Raw genomic sequence first — 17,996 nt, 5'->3', positions numbered from 1 at the left:
GATTCCCAATGCGGCAAATGAGAGGAAGCCCATTCAATTCCTATAGACTTCCTCTCATTTGCTGCACAGGAATCGGTAGCACAGCTTTGTAAAAGAAGCCCAGAGAATGCAGCTTCCTCACTCAAAAATCTTTATGGTGACAGGACTCAAACTGTGGAATTCACTGCCTTTAGAGATGTGCTTTGAGACTTTTAATTCAATTTTTAAAAAGAAACTGAAGAATTGGTTTTAAGGAAGGTGAATATATAGGGTGATTTTAAGGACTGTAAAAGGGTTTACTCTTTTGAAAAATACAAAGACAAGGGCACATTCCATGAAAATACATGGTAATACATTTAAAACAAATAGGAGAAAATATTTTTTTCAGTCAATTGCCAGAGGATGTGGGAAAAGCAGTTAGCATAGCTGGGTTTGAAAATGGTTTGGACAAATTCTTGGAGGTAAAGTCTATAAACTGTTACCAGCAGCGTACCAGGGGGGGGGGGGGGGGGGGGTGGGGGCGGTCCGCCCCAGGTGCACGCCGCTGGGGGGGGTGCCGCGCGCCGGTCAGCATTGTTTGTTTCCATGCTCCCTCTGCCCCGGAACAGGAAGTAACCTGTTCCGGGCAGAGGGAGCATGGAAACGAATGACGCTGACCGGCGCGCGGCACCTCCCCCCCCCCAGCGGCATGCACCCAGGGGGGAGGGGGTTCTTTTGCCGGGGTGAGGGGTGTCCTTTCGCCGGGGGGGTCACACTGCACGGGGGGGGCGCTGCACCCGGGGGGGCGTGGTGCATCGGCGATCCGCCCCGGGTGTCAGCGCCCCTAGGAACGCCACTGACTGTTACTAAGGCAGACCTCAGAAAAGCCATTGCCCTAATAAGTCTTCTGTTTTGCAATGCTGTTCTTTTGTCCGTTATTGTACACCATAGTTTTATGACATCACAAATCAGCTCTTTGTGGGCGTCTTAGTTAAATACATACGCCACGTTGGACAGCTTTCCGTGTTGAAGATGAGAGCAACAGAATGCTGAGTGAATTTATAATTCCTTTACGTTGTTATTCTGGATGTTATAATTTGAACACTTTGTTACATCTATATTTGTTTATTTGGAGTTTTAGATCATTTTTGGGCACACTCCCTTTATAAAGCTTTGGGCAAAATGGGACCCCGTCAGAAGTATAAGATAAGTGTGCTTAAAGTTGTGATCATATGTACTATGCATTACGCATAATAAAATTGATTTTTATTTATAAGAGAAAAAAGTTACAAAAATTATAAAAGAGGAAGTTGTTATACATAATAAAGTGACTGAATAAAAGGCGTCTTTTTGGGCAATGATGATTACAAGTCTTAGAGGTGACTAAGTTTATGAGTGAAGTCATTGAAGTATCACTGGCGATTTATGAGGCCTTTTCCCTCCGTTTTTCATGTATGTAAAATATAGTGCTTATCTAACCCACAATATTTGTTGATATGGAATTATTTTCCTATGAGGTTGTGGAGTGTTCTCTGAGTTTACATTTTTATTAGCCAACGCCATCACTTTTATGTAGTCCAATTTGGTTGCTTAACTTTGGTGGCTAAATGCTGAATATCGATTCCACCCCCAGATTGCCTATAAAATAGCCAGCTCTCAGTTTAGCGGTCTGTGATGATATCCAGCAGCACTAACTGGTTAAATGCCACTGAATATCAACAGATAGCCCATTACAACCAATTTCACCAGCCTGGAGCCATTTCTGGCTAGTTAAATTGCTTTGAATATCAACCCCTAAGACTATCTAAAATAAACACAAATTAATTTTAGACCTTTAAAGCAACTAACACTTAATTTTTATGCTCTAAGTCTGTCAGAGAACTGCTTAGAAGTCAGCCACACTCCATACTTGATAAAGGATTTCCCCTATCCATCTCTTGGAAATCTCAGAGGTTCTACAACTACCTGTGGGGCCCTTTTACAAGGGCGCACTAAAAAATGACCTGCAGTAGTATAGACGCGTGCTTTGGGCGTGTGCAGCACCTGTTAAAAATGCCTTTTCTTTTTTTTTTGCCAAAAATGGACGTGTGGTAAAATGAAAATTGCTGCGCGTCCATTTTGAGTCTGAGATCTTATCGCCAGCCACTGACCTAGCAGTAAGGTCTCACACGGTAACCGGGCAGTAATTGTCTACACGTGTATAATGCCAATTACCGCCCGTGCTCCAGAAAATAAAAATATTTTCCAGCGCATGTAGCGGATGCATGTCAAAGATGAAATTACTGCAAGGGCCACACAGTAGCCGGGCAGTAACTCAAAACTGACACGCATAGGCGCCTACTCGGCTTAGTGAAAGGGTCCCTGTATCTCTCAAGGAGGCGGGGAATACTTGCAACATAAGCATCAAATAAAGACACAGTGATTCTTACCAGGAATGAGGTCCGAGTTGCATAGCTCTGTGTTACAGCACTGCACACTCTCGTAAATTTGTGTAATTTTCTTGTCTGTTGTTGTGGTCTTGTTGCAGGTACTTTCATTTCCTGCCAAACAGCCCTTGACCAGGATTTCTCCATACAGTGTCCCTAGAAGGCCAAAAAAAGAAAAGGTATCAGCACTTACAATGGGAAATAATGTATGTATCTTACCTTGGAGAGGTAGACGTAAGTTTGGAAGACTGATGGCTATGGGAAGAGTTACCATTAGATATGTCCAATCAATATTGCAAATGTGTTTACTAAAACATGGCCCTGAGCAGAAAGATTCATGCATGATGATATGCCAACTGGTCAAACCACAAAGATCCCCAAGGAGACTTCAACCCATTCAAAATACAGCAATCAGACTAATCTTCGGGCTATCAACAATTGAGAGAGTCTCCCCTTTTTATATCAAACTACACTGGCTACCCATTGAGGCGAGTGTTTTTCAAACTGGCATGCTTCCATTTTAAAACACTACAAGGACTCATCCCTAGCTATCTGCTAGCTCATTTCTGTTTCACAACCTCTACCAGAACTAGGAGATAGGAAGCTGCTAATTTCTTCACTTTCCCTTCATCTAAGTGTAAGAAGAGACTACTACTCTTGGACAAATCTCTTGCTGTTTTCTCCTTCACAATCATATCTCATGTTTCAAAGGAAGATAACACATGTTCTTATTTAAGAAATATGTATTATAATTTCTGCTTGCCTCCAAAGCAACCATTGTAATTCTCAGAGGAATGTTCTGATCGCTATATCCATTTAAGCTGTTTGTAAACTGCTTAGAACTGAAAAGGTGTTAGCGAGGTATAAGCCCAAATGTAACGCAATATAATTATTTAAACTTGAGGAGAAACATTCCTCACATTCTGGGTGGTGATGGCCAGGAGGGTGTCATCATTGATGATACATTAAAATATTTTGCTTGGTGTGCAGCGGCTGCTAAGAAAGCAATGGAGAATAAAACTGAGAATAATATACTGCCTTTATATTGCTCCATGGTGCAACTGCACCTCAAATATTGTATGCAATTCTGATCACTGCATCTCAAAAAAAGGTATAGCAGAATAAGAAAAGGTATAGAGAAGGGGGAAACCAAAATGATAAAGGGATCGGATGATTTCCCTATGAGGAAAGACTAAAGAGGTAGGGCTTATCAACTTGGAGAATATACAGCTGAGAGGGAATATGATAGAAGTCTATGAAATCTTGCTTATTTACTCTTTCCAAACATATAAGGGCAAATAGGGCACACAATAAAGTTGTTAAGTAGTAAATTTAGAACAAATTGAAGTAAATATTTCTTCACTCAACATGTAATTAAACTCTGGAATTTGTTGCCAGAAAATGCAGTTAGTGTAGCAAGGTTTAAAAAACATTTGGACATGTTACTAAAAGAAAAGTCCATGAACCATTATTAAGATGAACTTAGGGAAAATCCATTAAGATAAGCAACAAAAAATTGATTTTACTCTTTTGAGATCAACAGGTACTTGTGACCTGGATTGGATACTGTTGAAAACAGGATGCTGGACTTAATGGATCTTTAGTCTGTCCCAGTACAGCAATACTTATGCTCTGAATTAATCTTCTCTTTGGGACTGAGTTGAGAGAACTTTTCTGAATGTTTCCAATAGCCTCTTAGGACCTAAAGTGGTGTAGAGAAATGCTAACAGCAGACTCAAGAGTGAGAGCCTGCAATAATCAGAAGAATATTTGCCAAGATGTTTATGTTGATTAAAACTTTGCTATACCACATATTCCAAGCTAGTGGGTGTACTCGGTTTACAATTCTACTAAAACCAACAGAGAGAAAAGAATGCAATAATAAAAAGGACAGAAAAAATAGGCAGACCATTCAACCAAACACAATTACACAGGACACCCATCCAAAGAAAAGGCTATCACAACCAACATTCACATAGGGACAATGAATGCCAACTGAATCATCCTAGGCCAAACCTTCCAGCAGAGAACTCATTACAGGTTTAGAATGAATGTAGAAAAACCAAGGTGAAATAGTGAGCCTTGAGGAGAGCCTTAAAATGAGAAGAAAAAAAAAAACGTTCAGCACCAGGAGCATAGCCAGACTTGAAATTTTGGGTAGGCCACCCCACACTATATATAGCCTCAGTGGCCCATCTCTCCCTCTTTCTTCCTATTCATCCTCTCTGCCCCTACTCACATATAATTTTTCTCCCCGTCATCTTTCTCACCCTCCACCTGCAACCTTGCATCTGCCCCTCCCCCCACTGGCATCTGCCTGTCTCTCTCTGAACCCCCCCCCCCCCCAATAGTATACCTCCAAGCAGTCACAGGTAGCGATTCCTGTAGGCAGCCTGCGCCGATCCTGCAGGCTTCTCTCTACTGCGTGCCCATCAGTGAAGAAACAGGAAGTGACACCATTGAGGGCAGGACGCAGTAGAGGGCAGCCTGCAGGCCAGCGCAGGTTGCCAACAGGAATCACTGCAGGCAATGGCTCAAAGGTAGACTGTGGCGGCGGGGGGTTCAGAAAGTGATGGACATATGCTGTGCCACCAGCAGAGAAGAGAGAGAGGAGTGAGACACCACCAATTAGGTGTTTTTGGGGCCACTAGACTGGGTGGGCCTGAGGCAAGAATGGGTGAGCCTGTGCCTACCCAGTTATCATCTAGAGAACGAAGCGTGTGAGACAGAGTATAAGGAACCATTAGAACAGAGAAATACAGGGGGACACCAGAATGAAAAGCATTATGAGCGAGAGTTAGAATCTTAACTGGGATTCAAAACTGAATCAGAAGCCAGTTTAGTTGAATAAAAAGAGGAGTGACATGATCAAATTTGCCAGCCTTACAAAAAAAGCTTGCTGCAGAGTTCTGAAGAGTTTGAAGTCGTTTGACTTGAGGCTTGGAGGGTCATTATCGATATAACGTCTAAATTTGAATTTGGACATTTTACACAAAATGTCCAAATTCTGAACAGGAAAGAAGGTCATTTTAGAAAAAGAAAAACATCTATCTTTTTTCTTGAAAATACTACGGATGTTTTATATTTTGGACATTTTGTGATTTAGCCAGTTTGTTTGTTTTTTTTTGGTACATTTTGGAAAAAAAAACATCCAAGTGCAAAACGTACAAAATCAAGCCACTGGGATGTAGGAGGAGCCAGCGTTTTTAGTAGAATGGTCCCTCTGACATCCCAGCACAACAATAGGGCCCCTAGGGGGCACTGCAGTGGACTTCATAAAATGCACCCAGGTACACATTTCACCAATGTTCCCTTACTTTGTCTGCTGAGCTCCCCCAAAACTCACCCAAAACCCACTACCCCCAACTGTACACAACTACCATAGCCCTTACGGGTGAAGGGGGCACCTATATGTGGGTACAGTGGGTTTCTGGTAAGTTTTGGAGGGCTCACAGTTTCCTCCACAAGTATAACAGGTAGGAGCCTGGGTCCACCCGTGTGCAGTGCACTGCACCGAAAACTAGACTACTCCAGGGACCTGCATGCTGTTCTAATGGACCTGAGTATAACATCTGAGACTGGCATAGAGGCTGGCAATTAATGTTTTTCATCACATTTTTGGGGGGTGGGAAGGGGTTAGTGACCACTGGGGGAATAAGGGAAGGTCATTCCTGATTCCCTCCAGTGGTCATCTGGTCATTTAGGGCATTTTTTTGTGCCTTATTTGTAATAAACCAATAAATGGCTATTATCTTATAAAGGATTGTTGGAAAACAAACAGAAAATCTAGAAAAACACTTCAGTATATCCAACTATCGTTGTTTTATAAATGAATCACTTCAAGCGTTAAACTAGTTTCAATATTCAAAAGACCTCAGCGATGTCCGTTGCCATTATATTTCTTGTAATGGCAGCGTTAAACAACATCCACCATCTTCATCGGTCCACTATCAAATTAATAGGACATTTTTTTAGAAGTTTTAAATTTCAAATTTACTTAACTTTCAAATGATTTTTAGAGTCCTCTAATTTCGGACTCAGGGGGTCGTCAGCCCGACATATGTTTCGCCCGAGACCGAGCTGTCTCAAGGGTCTACCCCTGCATATAAGCACACAAAACATATTACTCTCATGCAAAAAACCCTAAATATCTTCTCAGGGAAATCTACCGAGAGAATATTGATACAACACTTACCAAATTAGTTTTTGGTCCAATAAGACTAGAGGGGGAGGAGCTATATACGTCACTCTGAGGTGATATTTAAACTTGTAGAAAAAAGCCGGCGCCATCTTTGTTCATACTTAAGCAGGGCAGAGCTGGCGCTGATACATCAATAGGGTAAGTGTTGTATCAATATTCTCTCGGTAGATTTCCCTGAGAAGATATTTAGGGTTTTTTGCATGAGAGTAATATGTTTTGTGTGCTTATATGCAGGGGTAGACCCTTGAGACAGCTCGGTCTCGGGCGAAACATATGTCGGGCTGACGACCCCCTGAGTCCGAAATTAGAGGACTCTAAAAATCATTTGAAAGTTAAGTAATTTTGAAATTTAAAACTTCTAAAAAAATGTCCTATTAATTTGATAGTGGACCGATGAAGATGGTGGATGTTGTTTAACGCTGCCATTACAAGAAATATAATGGCAACGGACATCGCTGAGGTGTTTTTCTAGATTATTTGTAATAAAAACACATCTCGTTCAAAACGTCTTAGTCCTGGATGTTTTTATTTTGTTCCATTATGGCCAGTGCTTTTTTTGTGCCGGTACGCAACGGTACGGCATACCGGCACCTTTTTTTTTTTTTGCTCCCCCCGCCCCGTGACGGACGCAGTGCCAGCCCCCATTTCCGGCCGCTGCTGCTTCTCCTGTTGAGCAGCAGCGGCCGCTACACAAAGAAAAAGATTTTTAAAAAACGTCAAACCTGGCTGAAACGCAGCACCCCGGCACTGTAGACAGCCATTAGACATTGGCTGTTGCCCCGCAGCCGCTCCTCCTCTTGCCTCTACGTCACTGCGCTCCTCCGGGGTCTTCCTCCAGCGGCAGTGACATAGAGGCAAGAGGAGGAGCGGCTGTGGGGCAACAGCCAATGCCTAATGGCTGTCTACAGTGCCGGGGTGCCGCGTTTCAGCCAGGTTTCAAAATTTTTTTTTTAATCTTCTTTTTCTTTGTGTAGCGGCCGCTGCTGCTCAACAGGAGAAGCAGCAGTGGCCGGAAATAGGGGCTGGTGCCGCATGCGTCGCGACTTCGCGCCGTTCGCGGGAAACTTGGCAGGGAGAGGGAAACCAACAGAGGGAAGGATTGGGGAGAGAGAGAGAAAGAGGGAAACCAACAGAGGGAAGCATTGGGGAGAGAGAGAAAGAGGGAAAATAACAGAGGGAAGGATTGGGGAGAGAGAGAAAGAGGGAAAACAACAGAGGGAAGGATTGGGGGGAGAGAGAAAGAGGGAAAACAACAGAGGGAAGGATTGGGGAGAGAGAGAAAGAGGGAAAACAACAGAGGGAAGGATTGGGGAGAGAGAGAGAGAGGGAAAACAACAGAGGGAAGGATTGGGGAGAGAGAGAAAGAGGGAAAACAACAGAGGGAAGGATTGGGGAGAGAGAAAGAGGGAAAACAACAGAGGGAAGGATTGGGGAGAGAGAGGGAAAACAGATGGAAGGATGGGGAGAGAGGGAAAAAACAGATGGAAGGATGGGGAGAGAGAGGGAAAAACAGATGGAAGGATTGGGGAGAGAGGGGAAAAACAGATGGAAGGATTGGGGAGAGGGGAAAAACAGATGGAAGGATGGGGAGAGAGAGGGAAAAACACAGATGGAAGGATTGGGGAGAGAGAGAAAGAGGGAAAACAACAGAGGGAAGGATTGGGGAGAGAGAGAAAGAGGGAAAACAACAGAGGGAAGGATTGGGGAGAGAGAGGGAAAAAGAAGATGGAAGGATGGGGAGAGAGGGAAAACAGATGGAAGGATGGGGAGAGAGAGGGAAAAACAGATGGAAGGAGAAAGAGGGAAAACAACAGAGGGAAGGATTGGGGAGAGAGAGAAAGAGGGAAAACAACAGAGGGAAGGATTGGGGAGAGGGGAAAAACAGATGGAAGGATGGGGAGAGAGGGAAAAACACAGATGGAAGGATTGGGGAGAGAGGGAAAAACAGATGGAAAGATGGGGAAAGAGAGAGGGAAAACAGATGGAAGGATGGGGAGAGAGAGGGGGAAAAAACAGATGGAAGGATGGGGAGAGAGAGAGAGGGAAAAAACAGATGGAAGGAGGGGGAGAGAGAGAGAGGGAAAAACAGATGGAAGGATGGGGAGAGAGAGAGGGAAAACGGAAGGATAGGGAGAGAAAGAGGGAAGACGCTGGAGGGAAGAATGCAGAAAGAAATAGGGGAGACACTGGAAGGATGGGGAGAGAAAGCAGAGCTGCTGGATGGAAAAGGGGAATAGAGAAAGACTGGAGAATAAGAGGAAGGGGCATGGGGAGAACAAGGGTGAGGAAAAGATGAAAAGCCACAGGTAGATGAAGGAAATTAAAGAATGGATAGTAAGAATGAATTAAATCTGGACAGAGAGAGAGCCTGAAAAATATTGAAGAAAGCAAAGAAAAAGGAGACAAAAAGTGACAAATGGCACAGAAGAGTTAAGCGAAAACAAAGGAAAGGAGAATCACAGACTGGGACCAATATGGAAAGAAAAACAGTCACCAGACAACAAAGGTAGAAAAAAAATCATTTTATTTTCATTTTAGTGTTTGTAATATGTCCAATTTGAGAATTTACATTGGCTGTCTTATTTTGCACTGGGTATGCTACTACTACTACTTAGCAAATCACGTTATTTTTTTCTCCTATAGTACTGTAATATTTTCAATGACGTCTGTTTATATGCGCCATGGCTGGTATAGGGGGTGTGGTTAATGTGGGTGTGGCTATCATAGGGGTGGAGCCATATGTGGTGACCCCGCCCATAATGAGTACCGGCACCTTTTTTTCTACAAAAAAAGCACTGATTATGGCTGAAAAACATCTAAGTCTTAGGAATGCCCAAGTCTCACCCTGAATACACCCCTGAAATGCCCCCTTAAGATTTGGGCGTACTTCTGATGGACTTCATAGAAAAACGTCTAAAAATAGGTTTTGAAAATACTGATTTGGGCGTTTCTGTGAGAAAAGCATCCAAATGCAGACTTATGTCACTTTTTAGATGTTTTTCTCTTTTGAAAATGAGCCTGAAAGGGAGATATGCTTTCACAGAGTTGCAGTAGTCTAACCTTAAAATGAGAAGAGCATGCAAGATGAAGGCATCCACTATTTTTTTCTTCCTAGTTTGAATAGCTGCAAGATCTCTATTCAAAACTATTTATATGCTCATCTTTGGAATTAACCCATAAATTGTTTGGGCCGAAAATTAAAGACAACCTGCTATATATTATAACTTTTGGATGGATATCAAGATGTCCGGCCAAAATTTGTGCACTTAGGAGGAGGAGGGCCAGGAAGGATCCTGTAAAGGAGAAGGGCCAAAATGTTTCCAGATAGTACTAACTAGATAACATTATCTGTTTAAGTAAGAGTGCATAAAATAGCTGGTCTAACTTAACTAGATAACTTATTCGTTTAAGTTTAGGACTATGCATTCAGCAGTCCAACTTAGACTAATAGGGGGTAATTCTTTAAAGTAAGTTTTAAAATTTATTTGCTAGTAGCATAAATGTTTAGAAAAGTAGTATATCCACTCATATGTGTGCGTACATGCCAGATATGCGCCTAACTAAGCACTACTTTATGACTATGTGCACATAGGTGGCTCAAGACAATCTGCTGCCTGAGTCAGAAAATGAGCTGCCACCTTGGCTCCCCAACCCCCTTCCCCCAAATGACCTTTCTCCTATCTTTTCTTGTTTTTCAAAAGAAGGCGGTGGCAGCGACTCCCATAGGCTGCCCTGCCACTGGTCCTGGCTCCTTCTCTCTACTGCTTCTCTGATGTAATTTCCTGTTTCCTCGGAGGCAGGTCACCCGCAGTAGAGAGAAGGGGCTGGGACTGGTGGCAGGCCAATCTATGGGAGTCACTGCTGCCGCCTTCTTTTGAAAAACAAGAAAAGAAAAAAGTAATTTCAGGGAAGGGGGTTGGGGAGGGAAGAGCGGGGGGGGGGGGGGGGGGGGGGGGGGTGATCCTGCCTCACAAAAGGTGGCCTACTGTTAGGACCAGTATTGTATGTGCATATCTTCGATGGCATGTATTTTGCAGGTTGACATACATATGGGCAGAGTCTGGGCAGAGAGCGGGCATGGTGCAAAGCTACACACTTACATTATATACTTCTATAAGTTACACAAATATCTGTAGAACACATCCAGCTGGCTGGTGTAAGTGCTTGCGCTTAAGTGCATATGCACTTACCTGGCATATGCAGGGATTCTCAACCCGGTCCTCAAGAAACACCTAGCCAGTCAGGTTTTCAGGATATCCACAATGAATATGCATAAGATAAATCTGCATGTATTACCTCCTTAATACTCTCATGCATATTCATTATGGGTATCTTGAAAACCTAACTGGCTAAGTGTGTCCCAAGGACCAGGCTTAGAACCCCTGCCCTAGTGTTTTATAAAGGGAAGTAGGTACCCTCTTGGCTCCTATACATCGATGCACAGTTATAAAATTGCCACCATAGTATAGATGAAAATGTGCTTAAAGATATTCAGATAACTTATTCTGCTACATATCAACCTCTGCATTATTAAAGGCTCGATGTAATAAGTTGCACTATCCTTTAGCATGGTAATTTGATTTTGATTTTCCTGTGCTAATCCTGCTTCCAATGCAGTACGGTATTAGTACAGAAAATCTGCAGGAAAATTACTATGTTACAGGGCAGCATGGTTGACATATAGCCCACTGAATTGGGAATTGCGCCTGATGTAAGAAAAGCATATTGAATTTTGACACTTTTTTTTTACTTTCCTTTTACTACAGAATCCTTCCTTCAGCTCAGAACTGATGTAAAGAACGTTCATGGGAGCAACAGATTATGTGAAGTGAAGTGAAATGCTTCACCTCAGAGTCACCCACAACTCAAGGTTATCTAATACAGGGTGCTCCTGTCCCAGGCATCTCTAGCTGGGACACCCCAGGACAGGGCATCCCTGGATCACCCCAGCATAGGGAGGCCCTGAACCAGAGAACCTCATGCCGCTGCATGTCCCTGGAGGTAATACTTACCTGGTCTGGGGAGACATAGAGGTAACCTTCTCTCACCACCACCATATTGAAAAATGGAGGGTGTGACATCTGGAGCAACCCCTAGTGGTGCATCACACATAGGGTTACCATAGGACAAACACACACAAAAATGGTTGCTACCTTTGCTACAGAAATACTTAATCACATTAAATGTGTAAATGGATTTTAGTTAATGACTACACATCAAATAGTGACTGACTTACAATACAGCAGTAGTCAATAATCTACTTTTCAAAAACTTCTGGATTTGAGTTTGACTGGGTCTGAGCCCAAGCATACTTATCAGAAGAGAAGATGTCTCTCAACATCTTTGACTGGCTTCTCAGATACATGTGAAAGTATTTCTGTGACATATGCTTCTTTCTCTTTAGCACCCCCATGTGTCAAGACTGACTAATAAGCCAGAGATGGTTTTTCTCATTAGGTGGGTAGGTGTCTTGCTCATTGGCACATAAAAGAAAAAAAGGATATTGTCCTAAAATTAAAAAAAAAACTGAAGGACATATCTGAAGAAGTCCAAAAGAAGGACATGTCCTCTTAAAAGAGGTATGGTAACCCTAATCACACTGCTAGGGTTCAGGCACTGCCATTTTACTAGATGTCAGTGGTGAGAGAAGGATACAGCAGGGAGTCCCTGGACCAGATACCCCAGGAAATGTTTATGGATGGGAGTAGGGGGTTGAGGTCAAGGAGTCTGGACAAAGAGGTGGGAAATGTGGGGTACAAATGTAACAAATAAATAAATGCCTCTCTTCCTGTCAGTATGTGAGTCAATCCTACTACTACTACTTAACATTTCTAGAGCGCTACTAGGGTTACGCAGCGCTGTACAAATTAACAAATAAGGACAGTCCCTGCTCAGAAGAGCTTACAATCTAAAGGACAAAATGTCAAGTTGGGGTAGTTTAGATTTCCTGAGAAGAGGTGTAGTGATTAGGTGCCGAAGGCGACATTGAAGAGGTGGGCTTTGAGCAATGATTTGAAGATGGGTAGGGAGGGGGCCCGGCGTATGGGCTCAGGGAGTTTGTTCCAAGCATGGGGTGAAGCGAGGCAGAAAGGGCGAAGCCTAGAGTTGGCGGTGGTGGAGAAGGGTACTGAAAGGAGGGATTTGTCAAGAGAGCGGAGGTTACGGGTGGGGACATAAGGGGAGATGAGAGTAGAGAGATAAGGAGGGGCTGCAGATCGAGTGCATTTGTAGGTGAGTAGGAGAAGCTTGAACTGTATGCGGTATCTGATCGGAAGCCAGTGAAGTGACTTGAGGAGAGGGGTGATAAGAGTATATCGGTTGAGGCGGAAGATAAGATGTGCAGCCGAGTTCTGGATGGACTGAAGGGGGGATAGATGGCTAAGTGGGAGGCCGGTGAGGAGTAGGTTGCAGTAGTCAAGGCGAGAGGTAATGAGAGAGTGGATGAGAGTTCGAGTGGTGTGCTTGGAGAGGAGGGGGCGAATTTTGCTAATGTTATAGAGGAAGAAGCGACAGGTCTTGGCTATCTGCTGGATATGCGCAGAGAAGGAGAGGGAGGAGTCGAAGATGACACCAAGGTTGCGGGCAGATGAGACAGGGACGATGAGGGTGTTATCAATTGAGATAGAGAATGAAGGGAGAGGAGAAGTGGGTTTGGGTGGGAACATAATAAGTTCTGTCTTGGCCATGTTTAGTTTCAGGTGACGGTAGGACATCCAGGCAGCAATGTCGGATAAGCAGGCCAGTACTTTGGCCTGGGTTTCCGCAGTGATTTCTGGTGTGGAGAGATAAAGCTGGGTGTCGTCAGCATAAAGATGATAGTGGAAACCATGAGAAGCGATTAGGGAGCCTAAGGAAGAGGTGTAGATTGAAAAAAGAAGGGGCCCAAGGACAGAACCCTGGGGAACTCCCCTCTCATGCACTCAGAAAAGCAGACATTTTACTCCCAGTGCAGCAAACTGCTGCAAATTACTGCAGCAATGTGCACTGTTTTTCCTATCAACTGCAGCACACACTTTTTTAAGGCCATGGTAATTTGCACACCATTATTTTACTGCATCAGGAGTAAAAGGTTTATTTGGTGCAAGTGTTAGAATACTGGGCACTTAAGCTTACCACATGGTTCTAACACAAGGTTTATTGCATCGAGCCCCAAGAGTTTTACTTCTGCTTTAAGTGGTATCACCATGACAAGGACCAATTTGAACAGTATCACATCACAGAAAAAGGCTCGTTTTTTTGCAAATGTGATATTGTGCTGACATTGCATAACTACTGATGCATGCAGCAGTTCTCCTTTGCCAGCACCCGATGCTATGTGAAGGAGAGTGAGATTGAATGAAAGAATGAATTTTGCACACAGCAGAGGGCACCAGTACTGAGAGAAGCAGTTTCCTCATGCAGAAGCTGTCTGTAGATGCAGAGTACCCCTGGTTTGTTATTTTAACCGTGTATGTGTGCTTCTCTGTGTGGATGGTTCTTTACTCTTAAATTGGAGTTCTTTTTCCCATTTTCTTGATTTTTTTTTCTTTTAATTTTGTTTTTTTATTGTTAACTGCTGTGACCTATATTTTTTCTAAATGGCAGTATATCAAATATTATTAATAAATATAAACATTCCCAGCACAATGAGCCAAACTGAATGGGCTACCAGAGGGATTAAAAACTGGGCCGCCAGAATGAAGAACAAGGCCACAGAATCCAGGCTCCTAGTGAGTAAAGTGGGGCTGCCAAAGGAGACACTCAGACAAACAGGATGGGAAGAGGCCAAGGTAGGTTGGAAGACTTAGGAAAAGTTGAAGCAAGCTTAGAGAACCTGATAAAGAGAAGCAGAGGATGTGGTAACAGCAGTTAGTGTACTGGGTTAAAAAAAAAGGTTTGGACAAGTTCCTGGAGGAAAAGTCCATAGCCTATTATTGAGATAGACATGGGGGAAGTCATTGCTTGCCCTGGGATTGGTAGCATGGAATGTTGCTACTATTTGAGTTTCTACCAGGTACTTGTGACCTGGATTGGCCACTATCGGAAGCAGGATACTGGGCTAGATGTACCATTGGCTTCCCAAGTATGGCTATTCGTATGTTGCTATGAGCTGCACTGGGAGGGGGGTAGAAGAGAGTGAAGAGAGGAGGCTGCACAGGGAAAGGACATATTGGAGATTGTAGAGGATGGAGTGAAAAGAGAGAGAGAAGGCTGTGGAAGATGGAAAGTGATAAAAAGAGAAGGCTGCAGAGGGTGGTAAGAGATGACGAGATAGAGAGAAGACTGTAGAGGGTGGGGAGGGATGAGGAGAGAGAGAAGGCTTCAGAGGGTGGGGAGAGATGAGAAGGCTGCAGAGGGCAGAATGATGGGAAGAGGTATGGGGACAGAAGACCGCAGAAAATTGGAGGTAGGATGAAGGTAGCACAAGTAAGAAATGTGGGGAGGGAAAGAGAAAGGAATTGTTGAGAGAAGAAGGTGAGAAAAAAAGAAGGCCAGGAGTGTAAAGAGAAAAGAATAAATGAAAAGGCAACAAAGTAAATGAAATGGAGCTGTAGAGAGAGAAAAGAAAATGCCAGACACAGGGTAGAAAAAGCATTTAATCCTACTATTACGTTTAAAATGCAGCTAAGAAATACTTGCTGCAAGAAGATGGATTTTGGGGAATTGTTTCCAGAGTTAAAAACCTACTCATCAGTCTCTCTTCAGTCAGGGTTGGGTAATTGATGATTAAAAGAAGGAGAGTCAAAAGCTTCGCAGGATTCAGGTCAGTCATGTTCTGCAAGTTTACATATCTCTGCCCTGCCCTGATTGCAGCCCATCCCTGGATCTATTTCCACCACTAACCACCAGGGAATTCTTGTGTCTTTCAAAATAAAGTTGTATTTGTTATGTACGGTGCACAATTTCAAAGAACAGGCAGGCAGGTCCACCAGGGGGAAGATTCCCCAGGCCCAGCCTCCAAGGAGAGCCCTGCGCCGGCGATGAAAAGAGACTGCTTTGCCAGTCAAAGGTCCTTCTTCCTGCCGTGTCCTGCTATGCAGAAACAGTAAGTTACTTCACAGGAGGTGGGCCATGGCAGGAAGAAGGACCTATAGTCGGCAGAGTACTCTCTCTCGTTCGCTGCTGCGGGAGGGGGTGGCTTTAGGGGTGGTGAGGGGGAAGTGGCGGCAGTGGGGCCTAGAAGATTGTTTACCCTAGGTCCATCTTTGTCTCTTGGCGGCCCTGCAGGCAGGCAGCAGTTGAACACTGCATTGCAACTAATAATGATAAGGTAAATATTCAGCCAGTGGCATCAGTGGATTTTTGGACACCATCGGCTTTATGTCCAAATATTCAATGCCAGGTCGTGTCCGGGCACCAGAACTGAATATCCATCAATGTGCAGCCAGCTATCACTTGTCTGGTTAAGTGTGATATTCAGCACTAAACCACATAAGTTAAACCAGAAAGATAGGACTGTGTTTCATATGGTCCAATTTGTCCAGTTAATTTATTTGGTTAAGTGCTGAATATGGGTACTTAATTGAATGAGTGCCAACTCTACCCATGGACTGCCCACAAAATTGTCGGCTTCAAGTTTGGCAGTTATTGTTGATACTTAGTGGCACTATCCAGTCAAGTGCCACTGAATATCAGCAGATAGCCCCACAGAAACGATTTAATTATTGACACCGATATTGCTAAATCAGTCTTTATAAAATATTTTGAAACAGCACTTCTGAGATTCTCCTAAAAACCAGCCATCTTAACAAGCACCTTACTAAAATGGACAGTAATATCATGGTATCAGTGCCATGATAACAACATATGACCACCTAAACTTCCGGAAACTCCTAAAAACTAACCTGTTCAAAAAGGCATACCCTAGCGATCCACTTTAAATGCCTTAACCCTGCAACACAACAAAATATAAGCTGGTACTGGACATAACCTAACTCTTCCTTCTCATGATTCCCAATGTATCTGTCACACATGAACTTTACTTTACCATAACCTCACCCTGTATTTGTTCATACCGGTATTGGCGATCGCCTCTACAGTAACTATGTAAGCCACATTGAGCCTGCAAATAGGTGGGAAAATGTGGGATACAAATGCAATAAATAAATAAATGATGTGACAGCTTAGTAGGCTTAAACCCATGCTTTCTCCAGACGATTTCAGAACAGATTTGTAAACTATGATATTATTAAAATTAGATTATTGCAATTCTTTACTGTTAGTCCTCCCTCTGGTTCAATTTGTCCACTACAGCTGGTTCTTAATGTTGCTGCTCGTCTGGTGGCAGTTATTTCTCACTATAAACATATCAGACCACTACTCCAATCATTCCATTGGCTTCCACTCAGGTTTTGTGTGATTTTTAAAAGACTGGTAGGGTTGCCAAATGGAGTCTTTTTTTTTTTTTTTAAGGAATGGAATGGGGAAATCAGAACTACAGGTCCCTGCATGCAATGGGCCATGGGGTACGCCCAGGATTGGATCAACCCTGTTGAGTGAATCTGGATCCAATTGGCAACCCTACCAGTATTTTTAAAAAATCACATGAAACCTGATTGGAAGCAAATGAAGTGATAAGAGTAATGGTGTGATATGTTGACAGCAAGAAATACCTGCCTCCCAACGCCTGTTGGGTGAATCTGGATCAAGTTGTCAACCCATACGGCTCTTGGATATGGAGCTCCTCATTATGGGGTCCTTTTACCAACCTGCGGTAAAAAGGGCCCTGCAGTAGCAACAGCGGCTGTTTTTACCACATGCCAGGCCATTTTTACCACAGCAGGTAAAAAGCCTGAATAAACACATAGCCATAAGGTCAGTGGTGTGCTGGAGCAGGCTCTCACGGGCTTGCAAGAGCCAGTTATTAAGTTTTTAAGAATTTTGGGAGCTGGTTGTTAAAGTAGGGCCCTCCATGGCTACTTTAACAACTGGCTCCCAAAATTTGGGCTTGGGCCCCCTGCTGAATTCTCTTTTACTTTGCTGGTGGGGATGCTGAGCCCTGCCAGCCAAGTAAATAGACTGCTACTGCTCCCCGCTCCTTGTTTCCAGCTCTGAGCAGCAGGCTGGGATTTCTCCAGCATGTGTGAGAAGTTCCAGCATGCTGCTCAGAGGAAGACGTTGGGAGTGGTGGCAGTCCATTTATTGGCTGCCAGCAAAGGTATGCCTAGTATGCCTGCACCAAGGGAGGGAGGAGAGAGAGACAAGTGTTGCTCCCCCCTCCCCCCGGCCACCCCTGGCCCTTCCAACTGCAGAGCTGGCTATGTCCGGAGAAAGAGCCTGTTGTTAAAAATTTACCAGCACACCCCTGAATATGGTGACCTTGCACTTACTGCGTGGCCATTCGGCGGGGGAATCACTTACTGTCACCCACTGAGCTGGCGATAAGGGATCCGTGCTACTCAGTGTGCAGCACTGCCTGATTACCGCAAGGC

The 17,996-nt window shown here is 43.8% G+C and overlaps 1 protein-coding gene across 1 annotated transcript in view; it reads right to left on the bottom strand.

Moving 5' to 3' along the window:
• Nucleotides 1-17,996, bottom strand: part of LOC115476783 (urokinase plasminogen activator surface receptor-like) — a 56,997-nt gene that overhangs the window by 25,813 nt on the left and 13,188 nt on the right. Inside the window, exon 3 of the mRNA XM_030213361.1 lies at nucleotides 2,388-2,540. Within this exon, the coding sequence (XP_030069221.1) occupies nucleotides 2,388-2,540 (153 nt within the window). The remainder of the gene's footprint in view (nucleotides 1-2,387; nucleotides 2,541-17,996) is intronic.

The sequence above is a fragment of the Microcaecilia unicolor genome, chromosome 8, assembly GCF_901765095.1.
Source record: "Microcaecilia unicolor chromosome 8, aMicUni1.1, whole genome shotgun sequence".
Taxonomy (NCBI): Eukaryota; Metazoa; Chordata; class Amphibia; order Gymnophiona; family Siphonopidae; genus Microcaecilia; species Microcaecilia unicolor.
The sequence above is the reverse complement of the archived record's forward strand: the minus strand, read 5'-3'. Positions and strand labels throughout refer to the sequence as shown.